The sequence below is a fragment of the Balaenoptera borealis genome (assembly GCF_965194805.1).
Source record: "Balaenoptera borealis genome assembly, chromosome: 3".
NCBI lineage: Eukaryota > Metazoa > Chordata > Mammalia > Artiodactyla > Balaenopteridae > Balaenoptera > Balaenoptera borealis.
This window is the reverse complement of record NC_138866.1, coordinates 120,946,660-120,965,157: the sequence shown is the minus strand read 5'-3', so window position 1 is coordinate 120,965,157 and position 18,498 is coordinate 120,946,660. Positions and strand designations below refer to the sequence as shown.

The 18,498-nt window shown below is 38.8% G+C and overlaps 2 protein-coding genes across 3 annotated transcripts in view; one reads left to right on the top strand and one right to left on the bottom strand.

Annotated features, from left to right (window-relative positions):
- The window catches only part of NPTN (neuroplastin), a 66,838-nt gene extending 62,533 nt beyond the window's left edge, over positions 1–4,305 (top strand). The window contains exons 6-8 of one of the 2 annotated variants that reach the window (XM_082386929.1): positions 6–27; positions 871–945; positions 3,091–4,305. In XM_082386929.1, the coding sequence (XP_082243055.1) occupies positions 6–27; positions 871–931 (83 nt within the window). In that variant the 3' untranslated portion in view covers positions 932–945; positions 3,091–4,305. Of the gene's footprint in view, positions 1–5; positions 28–870; positions 946–1,487; positions 2,506–3,090 lie in introns of those variants that run through there. The other variant, XM_082386928.1, reaches the window with a different exon arrangement.
- The window catches only part of REC114 (REC114 meiotic recombination protein), a gene marked incomplete at its 5' end in the record, with an annotated part of 113,253 nt that continues 96,396 nt past the window's right edge, over positions 1,642–18,498 (bottom strand). The window contains 2 exons of the mRNA XM_082386931.1: positions 1,642–2,758; positions 5,256–5,342. Of these exons, the coding sequence (XP_082243057.1) occupies positions 2,594–2,758; positions 5,256–5,342 (252 nt within the window). The 3' untranslated portion in view covers positions 1,642–2,593. The remainder of the gene's footprint in view (positions 2,759–5,255; positions 5,343–18,498) is intronic.

Below are 18,498 nucleotides of genomic sequence, written 5' to 3'. Positions count from 1 at the left end.
TGTAGACGATGAACCAGCTGGGCCAATGTAAGTACTTTATTCGACATTGATTCAGTAGTTTCTGGTTGGGTTATTTTGTATTTGCTGTTTAATCAAAGGGCTAGCTAAGACTGTAGGGGAAGACAGTGAGTGGAAACACTGTTGCAGTGTAGACTTCTTAGCCAGACATGGAGTTGACTGATTGCCATTTGATTCCCAGGACAGGCCATACAGTTTTTTTAGTAGCAATACAAAGTGGAATACCATGCCAAAAAAATGTTTAAAATTTTGCACACCCCATACGTTTAAATTGATAATGTGGGGGAAATCACCAGTATATCTGAGACTTCAGGTTTTGTTAAAGTTAATTTCAAGCTCGACTGTAGCATGGATAAACGGCCTGGCTCCATTAAATTGCGTGTGTCCAAGAGACAAAATTGCAAATTTTGAATCAATCCAAGATTAGCAGAATCTCCTAGAGTTGGGGACTAAGGAGTCAGAGGCAGGCAAACAGTGCCCAAATTATTAAGTGCCAGAGGGCACAGCACTGCCTGTATATAATTGAGTATCTTTTACCATTTGAGAAGAGACAGTGGTGTTGAGTAGAGAAAAAACTACTATTTCACCTTTATAGTAATTATAGTTTACAAATCAAAGGGAAAGTTACCGGTATATTGTCTGCCTTGGGAGTCAAAAGGATCTATTAATTTAAGGTATGTAGGCACTTTACACAAGGAATATTAATTGTGTATTAATATTGTGCAATAAAACTTCTTACTATACCAGGGATGGCAGTAAGTGGAAGACTCCCTGTATTTCCGTGTGTTATACTTTCAAAAGTTGCTACTGACCTTGAGTTTAACTCTTGTAAATGCAATTTTTCCTCCAAAGGAAAACCAACTCTACCAACAATCACAAAGATAAAAACTTGCGCCAGAGAAACACAAATTAAGTACTACTTATAATGTAAGTATGGCCTTCTTTAGAAATTTTAAAAAATTACATTCAAATGAATGTGCCTCTGTTGACCTTATTAAAAATTCTTCAATAGTTGGTGTTATGTTGCAAGATCTTTTAGTTGATTTCAAGAGCAGCCAATACTGGTGGAACAAGTTGTCTGTCCAGTGTAGCAGCTGGAAAGGAAGATTTTCAGCTGAGCTCTTTCACTTATTTACATAAATGCTTTTCAGAATATGTATGATGTTTCAAAACATCACTTTACCACTTTACTTACATCTTTAAAAAGAGGTAAAAATGAAATCGTCACCTTCTTAGGTGGATTATTCTCAGAGGCCAATTGGTCCCACTTTGCTTCTGAGGGCAAGGCGAGAATGGTGGCCAGGCACAGCTGGGCTGGAGTACCTTCCGGTTAGGCACATGGAGATCAGAATTCCACACCGCATCCCTGAGCATGCTGTTTGAACCACAGCTTTGTTTTATAGGCACTTGGTGTAGTCTTAATAGTGCATATTCTCTTTTAATTTCTAAATACTCCTCTTTCTTCACAGATCTTTAGGTTCCTGAAACTGGTGGCAACATGACCTGCTAAATTTTCTGCTTGTACCTCTTTGGTTCTTTCCCTTTCAAGTGAGCAGCACCATGATGACTGTCTAAAGCATGCCTTATTTAGCCTCTCCTGTAAGGGTGACCTAGCCAGGTACATTTTAAACAATGCTTCAGTGTAGAAGGTGTAAACTATTTTGGGCTTGATGTGCTGTGAATGTTGTTTTTTTTTTTTCCCTTTGGTAGAATATTTAAATAGAAGTAAAAAGGTCCTCTGAGGATCAGATCATGCATGCACCGTTTTTTACTTAATGCAGCTGTTAAATTGGCAAAGCTCTAAAATGCACTGCTGCCATCTAGTGATACATTTTTGTAAAGTACAGCAAAACCTACAGATATATACAGTATATAAATATATATATATATATTTATATTTTTGGGGGTGGGAGAAATCCAAAATAAAATAAATGCTTGTTTCATTTTTAAGCTGCTGATACTCATTCCTTACTATATGTTGTCAGATGAGGAAACTGTTCAGTTCTGGTACATAAAGATGAGTAATATAAACTGAAATCTATAATTTTAAGGGCTTAACCTCTGACTTTGATAAGAAGCTGGAACAGTCCACTGAATGGATATAATGAACTGCAGTATATATGTATGATTGCTTTTTAAGTGATTATTTTTTCTTTTGTTAAATCATGTAAATTCTTAAATCCTTTTGCACTGATGTGTTGAACCTAATTGTACATTCAATTAAGGCAAACTTTTATAATTTACCTTTTGTTTTCAATGACCTTGAAATGTTACAGCATGGTATTCTATGCAACTAGTTATACTTTGAGGTTGACACTGTATTTTTTCATTGAGTGTAGATTTTCACACCCGGCAGGGTTCTCACACGGTGCGTAATGGTAGATGCATGTACTTGTGTTTTGTGTAATTGTTGAAGTGCAATGATGTATAAAGAAGTGGATTCACCTGTTTTTAAAAATAAAACTGATAAAAGGTGTTGGAATAATACTCTTTATTCTAGTATCTTCTCTAATCTTAGGAGGAAGCATTTTTTCCATTGCGCTCAAGTTCCTCAGTTCTGTATGTACGTAGAATGTTAGTTGCTCAGCCCTGTCAGCTTTTTCAGTTCCTTTTCCACCTCTTCCACGAATGCTGGGAAATTCTGATCCATGAGGCACAAGCGTAGAAAGGGGCCTAACTCTTCTGTGTTCCATGCAGATTGTTCATAGACCACGGGCAGCTCCTCTGATGCCAGGAGAGACTGGGGGGATTCCAGAAGAGTAGTTTATTAGAGATTACAGGAGAAAGCAACAGCCTGAATAATACAACACAGAAAAACTTTGCCTTAAGGAAAGATTTGGGAAACAGACACCAAAAATTAGTGTTAGCTTTGCAGAGTTCCTTTACATAATGTTTCTAAATATACAAAGTGAGATAAACTTGTATCCTTAGGTATTTCAAGTATATTAATGAAACAATTTGCAAAGTTAAGATCCTGCTTCAATGAAGAGTATGGTGCTGATAAGTTTGTGGATTGATAAGCCTATTGATGAATGGACGCCACTAACTTAGTTCATCCTTCCCACCTTATAGGTGGAAGAATGGGTGTGAGCAGTTCATCATATGGAAACTGGGTTCTGAATGTCATACAGAGAGGTCACAAACTGACCATCCCAAGGACACAGTTATCTCGCTTTTTCTGGTCCTGTCCGTGAGGCTTGACAAGTAGAGGCATGTATCCATCACCACAATCAAGACAGAACATTTCCACCACCACCAGAAAGTCCCTCATGCTACCTGCTCTTGTCAGACCTTCAACCCTTGGCAACCATGATCTGTTTTCCATACCTTATAGTTTTGCCTTTTCCAGAACGTCATATAATGTGTGTTTTTCACATGCTTATTTGCCATTTGTATGCCTTCTTTGGTAACTTGTATTTTAACACCATTTGACTAAGCTGCCAATATTTAAATATTAGGAGAGTTCGAATAAAAGTCTGACTGAGCTTGGCAATTTGGAAGATAAGGTGACACTGGATCCACAGTCCCACGTGACGAAGATGGCTCCAGCTCTGTGTGTGGTTCAGTTACGTCTGGGCCTTTGACTCAGCCTTCTTATTCGCTCCTCATGTTAATTCTACTTAGGTAGGTGGTTTTCTACCCTTTCCATGGATGGCATGGTTTGGTATATATGTATACAACTGACTTTTCTCTAGGAACTGTCTATAATAGAAATTGACTTTTCTAAATTCAAACCAGACTGTATCTAAAGGTAGAAAGAAGAAAATGAAAGTAAAATGGAGCCCTGTTCTCCAGTGAGAGCCACTGTTAACATGTTAGTGTATCTCCTTCCAAACTTACGTTGTGTGTTTTTACTACAAAAATCATGCTATTTTGTAGCCTTTTAAAAAACAATGTACTATGAATATCTTTCCATGTCAATAGATATAGACATCACTTTTAGTGACTACATTTTTATCCCGCCTATGGTCATAGCACTCTTTAACCACTCAGTATCCTATTAGTGAATAATTACGTTTCCAATTTTACTATAAAAAACACTGAAAAACATCCTTGTATGTATATTTGTGTAGATGAAATGGTATTATAGGTATAAGATATAAAGTTAAATTTTATCTATATTGCTGAGTTGCTTTCAAAGAGTTTTACCAAACTTATATTCAAAGAACAACTTGTCTAGAAGGTCAGAGCAAACAAGTAACATATCTGAGCTCCCAGCCTGGTGCTTTTTCTTCTTTATACATGGTTCTTCTATATGATGTAAATAAACTGGGCTGACGTACACCTTTTATAGCAACTGATACTTCCTGAAAAAGGACATCACACACTGCCTTGCTCATGTTTTTTTTCTGTGGCTCAGCCACTCTGAATCAGTTAACCTGTAACCCCAGTGCAGATATGAGGCTACAAACTGGGCACTATAACGTCTGCCCTGTGATTGTCCATTTATTTTGAGTGAGTGGTGAGCCAGATGGAGAAAGCACCTGTATTTTCTTTCTCATACCACTGTTAGCACAGTTTAATAGATAAATTAAAAAGGAAATTCATCCTTGAATATTGATGAATTCCATGCAGAATTCTGTGGAAAGCACAGGCTGACAGCCTGCTGTCGAGCACAGCAGGTAATGCAGTGAGGAGGAGACCATCCTCAGGAGCTCCCAGCAGACCAGGCCTCAGGAACCCTGAGCCTGGATGAATAGTTCTGCAGGAGTCTTTCTTTGGTAACAGCAAACTGCAAGGGGAGAGGGCATGTCCGAAAGCAGTTCTGTGGTAACAGAGTTGAATCCTCCCGGGTCTCCACACATCCTTATAGCTGAGATCCTCACACTGAATATCTGCCCCTACAGAAACTACCCTTGATATGACTCCAAATTCATATTGATACTTGTATTAGAAGAGTTTCCAAATTTCGTTTCCAAAATTAAATTGAAATTCTTACCTGTATTCCTCTTTCTGGGATAGGTGGTGAATAAATTCTTTATCTCACACATTTAAAGGCTAACACTATAGACCACTCTTCATCTTTCATTTCCTCAGGAGAATAGTTCTTCAGTATATGTCATCGTGTCTAATCTTACAATAAGGGTAGGTGGAGATGGCCTGTCTCTGTCTTTACCATCTTCTATAGCAACACTTTAAGTTACTGTTCTAGAACAATGGATTGAACAGAGGGATACAAATTCTTCAGGATCACTGTTTTTCCTGACACGAAAACTGAACATGGAAATAGGCCCTACCTGAGCTAACCAGGCCACTGAGGTCCTTCCTCTTGGAGTGCTTGTGCCAGCCAGTACCCACTGTCGCTGCTCCGGGTTCTGGTGTGACTGCAGTGAAACTACATACAGTTAGGCGACTGGCTGAACAGGCCATTAAAGAAGTGGAAACACATGCATTCACGTTCAAAGACAGAAAACATCGGTAAAAGTGGTAAGATCATTGTTGATGTAGTCTGTCCTGGTTTAAGCTTGGCTGTTACTTGATTTACCACAGTAGAGGTACAGACAGAGTTTAAATCTGAGGCGCCTGCCCTGTGCCTGGTGTTCCTTATGTCTCATAGGCTGGTAGTGCTTTTTCTTGTCCGACACCATGGTGTACTTTTGTCTTCAGTGGACATTGCCCAGCTTCTGATAATCATGATTTGTCACCTTCTAAAAATTATTACTCAAGTAATACATGTTCACGGCAAAAAAGGAAAATGGGAAAAAACCCTATAGCTGCAAGATAATCTTACATTTTTAATAAAAGTTTTAAAAATCTCATTTTAGACATTCTGAGGGAATGAGTTCTTCTGTTAGTAAAATTCCTAGATATCTTCATTCAACAATGTTTGTGCCTACTGTGTACTAGACACCGGGGTGATAAAAGGAAGGGAGCCACAAAGAACAAGGTAGAGGTCCGGCCCTCAAGAACCTACAGCCCAGTAAGAACTTAGCAAGTAAAACAACAATTAGAATGCAACCCAGGAAGTGCTGGAATGGAGGTAAATATAAGACTTAAGGCTTATAGTGGAGGGGAGTACAGGAGGGGTGTGTGCGCTAAGCATGAACGGTAGGAATGCTTTAGAGTCCGAGCTGCTTCAAAGGAACCTGTTACAGGAGGGGTTGTTCTCTAGCAGAACACAGGGGATGTTTTCTAGGCAAACAGTGAATACGGTATAGAAGGAGGCCTGGAGGCATAAGAGGCTCTGAGGGCTGCTGCTACCTAAAAGCACAAACTTTTCCAAGAGCCCCACCACTCCTTCTTAGCCACATGTCTGCAGGCCTGGTTATGTTTTGGATACATGTGGTGCTTGTAGTGCTAATCTCCAGACAGTTGTGAGCTAGTGGTATCACACAGGGAGAATCCAAGACCCTCCCTGGAAGGTGTCTCTGTCAGCAGCATGTTCTGACTGCCAGAAGTAAACGTTCTACATGGAAGCTGACTGTTGCTAGTTAGTGCGTATTAGCAGAAATGCATATCTGGAAGCATCAAAAATGGGGTGGCAGGACAGAGAGGAAGGAAAGAACAAAGAGAAAACTAGTCAAGAATACTAAAATAAATATGAGCAAAAAGGTAAGGGACTTTAATGAGTCTAGAATCCTTAGGCAAGCCCCATTTCTCTATTTAGTTTCCTTATCTGGAAAAGTCAGACTCTAGTGTTTCTTCCAGCTCTGATATTTGATGTTTTCCTAGGAGACACATCAGTTCAGCTCACACTGTGTTCTTCAGACAACTGGGAAAGACATCAACCAAAATTCATATGCCATACACACTGAACTATAGCCAAGTGCGATGGAAGCAGCTGAGGCTACTGGGGTGGCTCTAAGGATTAGACAGTCCTCTACCCAAGTGCAGAGAAATGGAAGGTTCTGTGCACACAGGAACGAGCCCCTGGCCACTTTCTGCTGGACTTGTGCTAACAGAGGAAAGAGTTCACCTAGGAACTGCCCCCCTCTCCGAGTAGGCTGGGTTGCCTTAGAAGCCCTCAGGTTGAGAAATACCTGGTTAGGCCACAATTAGCAAAATTACAAGGCTGAGGAAAAGTAAAAACAAAAGAGCCAGGAAGTGACTCAAGAACTTGAAATAGAAAGACATGGAATTATCTCTATTTGCAAAGAAGAGAATAACTGTTTTAGACAAAAGAAAATACATAGGCCAGAGCTTGCACCTCTTGAATTGGATTCTGAAAAAGGCAGCATGATAGCAAATTTGCACAGCAGCAGCTAAGGGCAAGCCTTAGGGGTTTTTGTCATTAGGAAGACTAGAATGTTCTAAGTAGTGCTTCACAATGTCTGCATGCTGGTGAATTAACCCAGTAGCTTTATCTCGTCTCTTGCTCTGCAGCATCAGACACGCCATCTTATCATGGCCCTATTGACTCGTGAGTTCTTAACCCTCAGTAATAACTGACCAGGATGCTCATTTGTTCATTTGCAAGGGAAGGCAAATCTGAAAGGGTAACAGCACTGGCAGTAATAGTAATAATGGATCATGTTATTTAGATATTTGCCAGGTGTTGTCCTAGCTGCTTATAGACAGAATTTCAGTCTCACCATTTTACAGATGAGGTTGAGTGACTTGCATGAGATCACGTAGCTACTAACAGGGCTAGGATTCAAACCTAGATCCATTTTGATTCCAAAGCCTGTGGTCTTTGCACAACACTGTGCCATCTCATCTACTCAGAACACCAAACTACAGATCAGAGGAAGACTTGAATACAGAATCAAGAAAAGACATGAAAGTTTCGTCATAAGCAAGAAAGCACCTTATATAAGCCATTCCATCCCATTTGTAGAGAGGGGATTCTTAAAGAATACAGCAGCAGATGATGAGGCAAAAATGTTTTAAACTAGATCCAGGGTTTGTAAAAAACAAAAACCAGCTTTAGTGTTAAGACATGTTCACAACAAAAGTCAGGCAGAAACAAATGAAGGGGAAGAATTCTAAAACATCAAAGTTTGATTTGGCAAATTAAACATAGTCAAGAAGAAATCATACAGTATTTGTTTAAAGAAAAACACTTTATGATAAATAATGTAAATCTATGTTTGCCCCAGATAAACTATAAAAAGAAGGTGGTAAAACAGCAAAGGTGAATTGTCTTGGCCCAGTGAGTTTAAGGGGAACTTCCAGGATGAAGTGATGGAAAGCCAGGTTTGGAAAATCATTACTCAAAATAGAAAATAAGAAAACCCAGCATGAAACTGGAATTTCATCCCAAGAGCAGAGGTAGCTTATGCTAGCAGCATGTGGGACTATGCCAAAGAAATGCTAGAATATGTACCTCGAGGAGAAATTCTGTAATAAAGATTCTCAAACTTTTATCACAAGACTCCTTTACACTTACAGCTTTTGTTTTGAGTTATGTGTGATATTTATCTGTTAGAAATTAAAACAAAAATTTTAAATATTCATTTAAAACTTATAAAACCATTATAATGGTTATATATAACCATTATAATATTAAAAACATTTTAATGAAAACTATATTTCCTAACACAAAAATATAATGACTTTTGCAAATCTCTTTAATATCTAGCTGGACTCTCCTATCCGCTTCTGCACTCAATCTGCCGACACATGTTGTTCTGGTTGAAGTATATGAAGAAAATCTGGCTTCACACAGATATACAGATGGAAAGTTTTTTTTTTTAAATGGGTTTTTCAGGTAATTGTGGATACTCCTTGATATGACACCAAAACTCAACAAGTGGTAGTTTCTTAAAGGTTAGTTTCAAGATAGAATCTGAAATCACAGCAAGGAACTTTTTATACTCTGTTATATTAAAATCCTTTGGTCTAAGCAATCTCTGTACTGTTTTCCATAGCAGTTGTACCAATTTACATTCCCACCAAGAGTGCACCAAGGGTTCTCTTTTCTCCACATCTTGTCTTTTTGATAATAGCCATTCTGACAGGTGTGAGGATATCTCATTGTGGTTTTTTTTAAATCGTTTTATTGAAACATGAATAAGTACAAAATAGTATAAAATACATGAAGACATAATGATACAATGATCACTTGAGTATCCACTATTGATTTTAAGATAATAAAAAACAGCATTAACTTTGAAGTCATTAATGTTTTTTTAAACTTTTTATTTTATATTGGAGTATAGTTGATTGACAGTGTGATAGTTTCAGGTGTACAGCAAAGTGATTCAGGTATACATATACATGTATCTATTTTTCAAATTCTTTTCCCTTTTAGGTTGTTACATAATACTGAGCAGAGTTCCCTGTGCTATACAGTAGTTCCTTGTTGGTTATCCATTTTAAATATAGCAGTGTGTACATGTCAATCCCAAATTCCCCAACTATCCCTTCCCCCTGGTAACCCTAAGTTCATTCTCTAAGTTCGTGAGTCTGTTTCTGTTTTGTAAATAAGTTCACTTGTATCATTTTATTTTTAGATTCCCCATATAAGCGATATCATATATTTGTCTTTCTCTGACTTCACTCGGTATGACAATTTCTGGGTCCATCCATGTTGCTGCAAAATGGCATTATTTCATTCTTTTTAATGGCTGAGTAATAGTTAATTGTATATATGTACCACATCTTCTTTATTCATTCCTCTGTAGATGGACATTTAGGTTGCTTCCATGTCTTGGCTATTGTAAACAGTGCTACAGTGAACACTGGGGTGCATGTATCCTTTAGGACTATGTTTTGCTCCAGATATATGCCCAGGAGTGGGATTGCAGGATCATATGGTAGCTGTATTTTTAGTTTTTCAAGGAACCTCCATACTGTTCTGCATAGTGGCTGTACCAATTTACATTCCCACCAACAATGTAGGAGGGTTCCCTTCTCTCTACACCCTCTCCAGCATTTATTGTTTGTGGATTTTTTGATGATAGCCATTTTGACTGGTGTGAGGTGATACCATTGTCGTTTTGTTTTTTTTTTAACATCTTTATTGGAGTATAATTGCTTTACAAAGGTGTGTTAGTTTCTGCTTTATAACAAATTCAATCAGCTATACATATACATATACCCCCATATCTCCTCCGTCTTGTGTCTCCCTCCCACCCCTCTAGGTGGTCACAAAGCACCGAGCTGATCTCCCTGTGCTATGCAGCTGCTTCCCACTAGCTGTCTTTTACATTTGGTAGTATATATAAGTCCATGCCACTCTCTCACTTCGTCCCAGCTTACCCTTACCCCTCCCCATGTCCTCAAGTCCATTCTCAACTTCTGCGTCTTTGTTCCTGTCCTGCCCCTAGGTTCTTCAGAACCTTTTTTTTTTAGACTCCATATATATGTGTTAGCATACAGTATTTATTTTTTTTTCTGACTTACTTCACTCTGTATGACAGACTCTAGGTCCTCACCTACAAATAACTCACTACAAATAACTCAATTTCATTTCTTTTTATGGCCGAGTAATATTCCATTGTATATATGTGCCACATCTTTATCCATTCATCTGTCGATGGACATTTAGGTTGCTTCCATGTCCTGGCTATTGTAAACAGAGCTGCAATGAACATTGTGGTACGTGACTCTTTTTGAATTATGGTTTTCTCAGGGTACATGCCCAGTAGTGGGATTGCTGGGTCATATGGTAATTCTATTTTTAGTTTTTTAAGGAACCTCTATACGGTCTCCATAGTGGCTGCATCTATTTACATTCCCACCAACAGTGCAAGAGGGTTCCCTTTTCTCCACAGCCTCTCCAGCATTTATTGTTTATATATTTTTTTAATCTTTTTCTTTTTTTATTCAAAGTCACAAAAATTATAATCATCCTCATCAGTTCACTCAGTCCCATGTAATTAATTTTTTTTTCATCTTGATCTTTTGTTAGCACTTTTATGAATTCATCAGTTTTCCATTAGAGTTCTGAAAATGCTTATTCATTCAATTCAGCAGTATAGTCAGTTACCAGAAACCTGTACTTGTCAGAGTCTTTTCCATGAATTCCTTGAAGATGAAACCCTTTTATAGGAACATTTTTGCAAAAGCATCAGAGTACACCCAGAACTCTCTGTAAATGACAAAAGACTTAAAAATGACCATGGTTAAAGATTTGATGAAAGTTCATAATAATGCAATTGACAAGGAAATTTAGTTATTTCTGAGATATACATTTTTTTATAAGTTTATTTATTTATTTAGGCAGTGTTGGGTCTTCGTTTCTGTGCGAGGGCTTCCTCTAATTGCGGCAAGTGGGGGCCACTCTTCATCGCGGTGCGCGGGCCTCTCACTATCGCGGCCTCTCTTGTTGCGGAACACAGGCTCCAGACGCGCAGGCTCAGTAGTTGTGGCGCACGGGCTCAGTTGCTCCGCGGCATGTGGGATCTTCCCAGACCAGGGCTCGAACCCGTGTCCCCTGCATTGGCAGGCAGATTCTCAACCACTGCGCCACCAGGGAAGCCCTGAGATATACATTTTAAATAGCTAGAATTATGACATAACATTATACCAGAACATATAAGAGTTTTAGAAATTTCATGTAATGTCTGAAACATTTATATTAACATATTTCCATACAAATAACCCAAAGAAAGTTTAGTATTAGTTGGTTTTTTTGTTTGTTTGATTTTTTATACTGCAGGTTATTAGTCGTCAATTTTATACACGTCACTGTATACATGTCAATCCCAATCGCCCAGTTCAGCACACCACCATCCCCACCCCACCGCGGTTTTCCCCCCTTGGTGTCCATACGTTTGTTCTCTACATCTGTGTCTCAACTTCTGCCCTGCAAACCAGTTCATCTGTACCATTTTTCTAGGTTCCACATACATGCATTAATATACGATACTTGTTTTTCTCTTTCTGACTTACTTCACTCTGTATGACAGTCTTTAGATCCATCCACGTCTCAACAAATGACTCAGTTTCGTTACTTTTTATGGCTGAGTAATATTCCATTGTATATATATGCCACAACTTTTTTACCCATTCGTCTGTCGATGGGAATGTAGGTTGCTTCCATGACCTGGCTATTGTAAATAGTGCTGCAATGAACACTGGGGTGTATGTGTCTTTTTGAATTATGGTTTTCTCTGGGTATATGCCCAGGAGTGGGATTGCTGGGTCATATGGTAATTCTATTTTTAGTTTTTTAAGGAACCTCCATACTGTTCTCCATAGTGGCTGTATCAATTTACATTTCCCACCAACAGTGCAAGAGGGTTCCCTTTTCTCCACACCCTCTCCAGCATTTGTTGTTTGTAGATTTTCTGATGATGCCCATTCTAACTGGTGTGAGGTGATACCTCATTGTAGTTTTGATTTGCATTTCTCTAATAATTAGTGATGTTGAGCAGCTTTTCATGTGCTTCTTGGCCATCTGTATGTCTTCTTTGGAGAAATGTCAATTTAGGTCTTCTGCCCATTTTTGGATTGGGTTGTTTGGTTCTTTAATATTGAGCTGCATGAGCTGTTTATATATTTTGGAGATTAATCCTTTGTCCATTGATTCGTTTGCAAATATTTTCTCCCATTCTGAGGGTTGTCTTTTTGTCTTGTTTATGGTTTCCTTTGCTGTGCAAAAGCTTTGAAGTTTCATTAGGTCCCATTTGTTTATTTTTGTTTTTATTTCCATTACTCTAGGAGGTGGATCAAAAAAGATCTTGCTGTGATTTATGTCAAAGAGTGTTCTTCCTATGTTTTCCTCTAAGAGTTTTATAGTGTCCAGTCTTACATTTAGGTCTCTAATCCATTTTGAGTTTATTTTTGTGTATGGTGTTAGGGAGTGTTCTAATTTCATTCTTTTACATGTAGCTGTCCAGTTTTCCCAGCACCACTTATTGAAGAGACTTTCTTTTCTCCATTGTATATCTTTGCCTCCTTTGTCATACATTAGTTGACCATAGGTGCGTGGGTTTATCTCTGGGCTTTCTATCTTGTTCCAGTGATCTATGTTTCTGTTTTTGTGCCAGTACCATATTGTCTTGATTACTGTAGCTTTGTAGTATAGTCTGAAGTCAGGGAGTCTGATTCCTCCAGCTCCGTTTTTTTCCTTCAAGACTGCTTTGGCTATTCGCGGTCTTTTGTTGTCTCCATACAAATTTTAAGATGATTTGTTCTAGTTCCGTAAAAAATGCCATTGGTAATTTGATAGGGATTGCATTGAATCTGTAGATTGCTTTGGGTAGTATAGTCATTTTCACAATATTGACTCTTCCAATCCAAGAACATGGTATATCTCTCCATCTGTTGGTATCATCTTTAATTTCTTTCATCAGTGTCTTACAGTTTTCTGCATACAGGTCTTTTGTCTCCCTAGGTAGGTTTATTCCTAGGTATTTTATTCTTTTTGTTGCAATGGTATATGGGAGTGTTTCCATAATTTCTCTTTCAGATTTTTCATCATTAGTGTATAGGTGTGCAAGAGATTTCTGTGCATTAATTTTGTATCCTGCAACTTTACCAAATTCATTGATTAGCTCTAGTAGTTTTCTGGTGGCATTTTTAGGATTCTCTGTATAGTATCATGTCATCTGCAAACTGACAGTTTTACTTCTTCTTTTCCAATTTGTATTCCTTTTATTTCTTTTTCTTCTCTGATTGCTGTGGCTAGGACTTCCAAAACTATGTTGAATAATAGCAGTGAGAGTGGACATCCTTGTCTCGTTCCTGATCTTAGAGGAAATGCTTTCAGTTTTTCACTGTTGAGAATGATGTTTGCTGTGGGTTTGTTGTATGTGGCCTTTATTATGTTGAGGTAGGTTCCCTCTATGCCCACTTTCTGGAGAGTTTTTATCAGAAATGGATGTTGAATTTTGTCAAAAGCTTTTTCTGCATCTATTGAGAGGATCATATGGTTTTTATTCTTCAATTTGTTAATATTGTGTATCACATTGATTGATTTATGTATATTGAAGAATCCTTGCATCCCTGGGATAAATCCCACTTGATCATGGTGTATGATCCTTTTAATGTGTTGTTGGAGTCTGTTTGCTAGCATTTTGTTGAGGATTTTTGCATCTATATTCATCAGTGATATTGGTCTGTAATTTTCTTTTTTTGTAGTATCTTTGTCTGGTTTTGGTATCAGGGTGATGGTGGCCTCGTAGAATGAGTTTGGGAGTGTTCCTTCCTCTGCAATTTTTTGGAAGAGTTTGAGAAAGATGGGTGTTAGCACTTATCTAAATGTTTGATAGAATTCACCTGTGAAGCCATCTGGTCCTGGACTTTTGTTTGTTGGAAGATTTTTAATCACAGTTTCAATTTCATGACTTGTGATTGGTCTGTTCATATTTTCTGTTTCTTCCTGGTTCAGTCTTGGAAGGTTATACCTTTCTAAAAATTTGTCCATTTCTTCCATGTTGTCCATTTTATTGGCATAGAGTTGCTTGTAGTAGTCTCTTAGGATGCTCTGTATTTCTGCGGTATCTGTTGTAACTTCTCCTTTTTCATTTCTGATTTTATTGATTTGAGTCCTCTCCCTCTTTTTCTTGATGAGTCTGGCTAATGGCTTATCAATTTCGTTTATCTTCTCAAAGAACCAGCTTTTAGTTTTTTTGATCTTTGCTATTGTTTTCTTTGTTTCTATTTCATTTATTTCTGCTCTGATCTTTATGATTTCTTTCCTTCTGCTAACTTTGGGTTTTGTTTGTTCTTCTTTCTCTAGTTCCTTTAGGTGTAACGTTAGATTGTTTACTTGAGATTTTTCTTGTTTCTTTAGGTAGGCTTGTATAGCTATAAACTTCCCTCTTAGAACTGCTTTTGCTGCATCCTGTAGGTTTTGGATCGTCGTGTTTTCATTGTCATTTGTCTCTAGGTATTTTTTTATTTCCTCTTTGATTTCTTCAGTGATCTCTTGGTTATTTAGTAACATATTGTTTAGCCTCTATGTGTTTGTGTTTTTTACGTTTTTTTCCCTGTAATTCATTTCTAATCTCATAGCATTGTGGTCAGAAAAGATGACTGATATGATTTCAATTTTCTTAAATTTACTGAGGCTTGATTTGTGACCCAAGATGTGATCCATCCTGGAGAATGTTCCACGTGCACTTGAGAAGAAAGTGTAATCTGCTGTTTTGGGATGGAATGTCCTATAAGTATCAAATCTATGTGTTCTACTGTGTCATTTAAAGCTTCTGTTTCCTTATTTATTTTCATTTTGGATGATCTGTCCATTGGTGTAAGTGAGGTGGTAAAGTCCCCCACTATTATTGTGTTACTGTCGGTTTCCTCTTCTATAGCTGTTAGCAGTTGCCTTATGTATTGAGGTGCTCCTATGTTGGGCGCATATATATTTATAATTGTTATATCTTCTTGGATTGATCCCTTGATCATTATGTAGTGTCCTTCCTTGTCTCTTTTAACATTCTTTATTTTAAAGTCTATTTTATCTGATATGAGTATAGCTACTCCAGCTTTCTTTTGATTTCCATTTGCATGGAGTATCTTTTTCCATCCCCTCACTTTCAGTCTGTATGTGTCCCTAGGTCTGAAGTAGGTCTCTTGTAGACAGCATATATATGGGTCTTGTTTTTGTATCCACTCAGCAAGCCTGTGTCTTTTGGTTGGAGCATTTAATCCATTTGCGTTTAAGGTAATTATCGATATGTATGTTCCTGTGACCATTTTCTTAATTGTTTTGGGGTTTTTTTTTTGTAGGTCCTTTTCTTCTCTTGTGTTTCCCACTTAGAGAAGTTCCTTTAGCGTTTGTTGTAAAGCTGGTTTAGTGGTGCTGAATTCTCTTAGCTTTTGCTTGTCTGTAAAGCTTTTGATTTCTCCGTCAAATCTGAATGAGAGCCTTGGCAGGTAGAGTAATCTTGGTTGTAGGTTCTTCCCTTTCATCACTTTAAGTATATCATGCCACTCCCTTCTGGCTTGTAGAGTTTCTGCTGAGAAATCAGCTGTTAACCTTATGGGAGTTCCCTTGTATGTTATTTTTCGTTTTTCCCTTGCTGCTTTCAGTAATTTTTCTTTGTCTTTAATTTTTGCCAATTTGATTACTATGTGTCTTGGTGTGTTTCTCCTTGGGTTTATCCTGTATGGGACTCGCTGTGCTTCCTGGACTTGGGTGGCTATTTCCTTTCCCATGTTAGGGAAGTTTTCGACTATAATCTCTTCAGATATTTTCTCTTGTCCTTTCTCTCTCTCTTCTCCTTCTGGGACCCCTATAATGCGAATGTTGTTGCATTTAATGTTGTCCCAGAGGTCTCTTAGGCTGTCTTCAGATCTTTTCATTCTTTTTTCTTTATTCTGTTCCACAGAAGTGAATTCCACCATTCTGTCTTCTAGGTCACTTATCCGTTCTTCTGCCTCAGTTATTCTGCTATTGATTCCTTCTAGTGTAGTTTTCATTTCAGTTATTGTGTTGTTCATCTCTGTTTGTTTGTTCTTTAATTCTTCTGGGTCTTTGTGAAACATTTCTTGCATCTTCTCGATCTCTGCCTCCATTCTTTTTCCGAGGTCCTGGATCATCTTCACGATCATTATTCTGAATTCTTTTTCTGGGGGGTTGCCTATCTCCACTTCATTTAGTTGTTTTTCTGGGGTTTTATCTTGTTCCTTCATCTGGTACATAGCCCTCTGCATTTTCATCTTGTCTGTCTTTCTGTGAATGTGGTTTTTGTTCCACAGGCTGCAGGATTATAGTTCTTCTTGCTTCTGCTGTCTGCCCTCTGGTGGATGAGGCTATCTAAGAGGCTTGATGGGAGGGACTGGTGGTGGGTAGAACTGACTGTTGCTCTGGTGGGCAGAGCTCAGTAAAACTTTAATCCACTTGACTGCTGATGGGTGGGGCTGGGTTCCCTCCCTGCTGGTTGTTTGGCCTGAGGCAACCCAACATTGGAGCCTACCTGGGCTCTTTGCTGGGGCTAATGGCAGACTCTGGGAGGGCTCACAGCAAGGAGTACTTCCCAGAACTTCTACTGCCAGTGTCCTTGTCCCCGTGGTGAGCCACAGCTACCCCCCGCCTCTGCAGGAGACCCTCCAACACTAGCAGGTAGGTCTGGTTCAGTCTCCCCTGGGGTCAATGCTCCTTCCCCTGGGTCCCAATGCGCACACTACTTTGTGTGTGCCCTCCAAGGGTGGAGTCTCTGTTTCCCCCAGTCCTGTCAAAGTCCTGCAATCAATTCCCACTAGCCTTCAAAGTCTGATTCTCTAGGAATCCCTCCTCCTGTTGCCAGACCCCCAGGTTGGGAAGCCTGACGTGGGGCTCAGAACCTTCACTCCAGTGGGTGGACTTCTGTGGTATAAGTGTTCTCCAGTCTGTGAGTCACCCACCCACCAGTTATGGGATTTGATTTTACTGTGATTGCGCCCCTCTTACCATCTCATTGTGGCTTCTCCTTTGTCTTTGGATGTGGGGTATCTTTTTTGGTGAGTTCCAGTGTCTTCCTGTGTCGATGACTGTCCATCAGCTAGTTGTGATTTTGGTGTTCTCGCCAGAGGGAGTGAGAGACGTCCTTCTACTCCGCCATCTTGGTTCCTCTCCCCCCAAGAGGTTTTGATATAGCAGTCTGCATATGTACAAGGTTGTTTTAAGTTGCTGGTCTCTTTCCTGCCTAGAGGAGTTCCTTTGGCATTTGTTGCAAAGCTGGTCTGTTGGTGCTGAATTTTCTTAGCTTTTGCTTGTCTGTAAAGCTTTTGATTTCTCTGTCAAATATGAATGAGAGCCTTGCTGGTTAGAGTATTCTTGGTTGTAGGTTCTTCCCTTTTCATCACTTTAAATACACTGTGCCACTCCCTTCTGTCCTGTAGAGTTTCTGCTGAGAGATCAGCTGGTAACCTTATGGGAGTTCCCTTGTATGTTGTCATTTTTCTCTTGTTGCTTTTAATAATTTTTCTTTGTCTTTAATTTTTGTCAATTTGATTACTATGTGTCTCGCTGTGTTCCTCCTTGGGTTTATCCTGCCTGGGACTCTCTGTGCTTCTGGACTTGTATGACTGTTTCCTTTCCCATGTTAGGGAAGTTTTCAGCTATTATCTCTTCAAATATTTTCTCAAGTCCTTTCTCTCACTCTTCTCCTTCTGGGACCTCTATAATGCGAATGTTGGTGCATTTAATGTTGTCCCAGAGACCTCTTAGACTATCTTCATTTCTTTTCATTCTTTTTTCTTTACTCTGTTCCGCAGCAGTGATTTCCACCATCCTGTCTTCCAGATCATTTATCCGTTCTTCTGCCTCAGCTATTCTGCTATTGATTCCTTCTAGTGTATTTTTCATTTCAGTTATTATATTGTTCACCTCTGCTTGTTTTTTCTTTAGTTCTTCTAAGTCTTTGTTAAACATTTCTTGCATCTTCACAATCCTTGCCTCCATTCTTTTTCTGAGATCCTGAATCATCTTCCCTATCATTCTCAATTCTTTTTCCAGAAGGTTGCCTGTTTCCACTTCACTTAGTTGTTTTTCTGGGGTTTTATCTTGTTCCTTCATCTGGGACATAATCCTTTGCTGTTTCATCTAACTTTCTATGACTGTGGTTTTCGTTCTGCAAGGTGCAGGATTGTAGTTCTTCTTGCTTCTGCTGTCTGCCCTCTGGTGGGTGAGGCTATCTAAGAGGCTTGTGCAAGCCTCCTGAT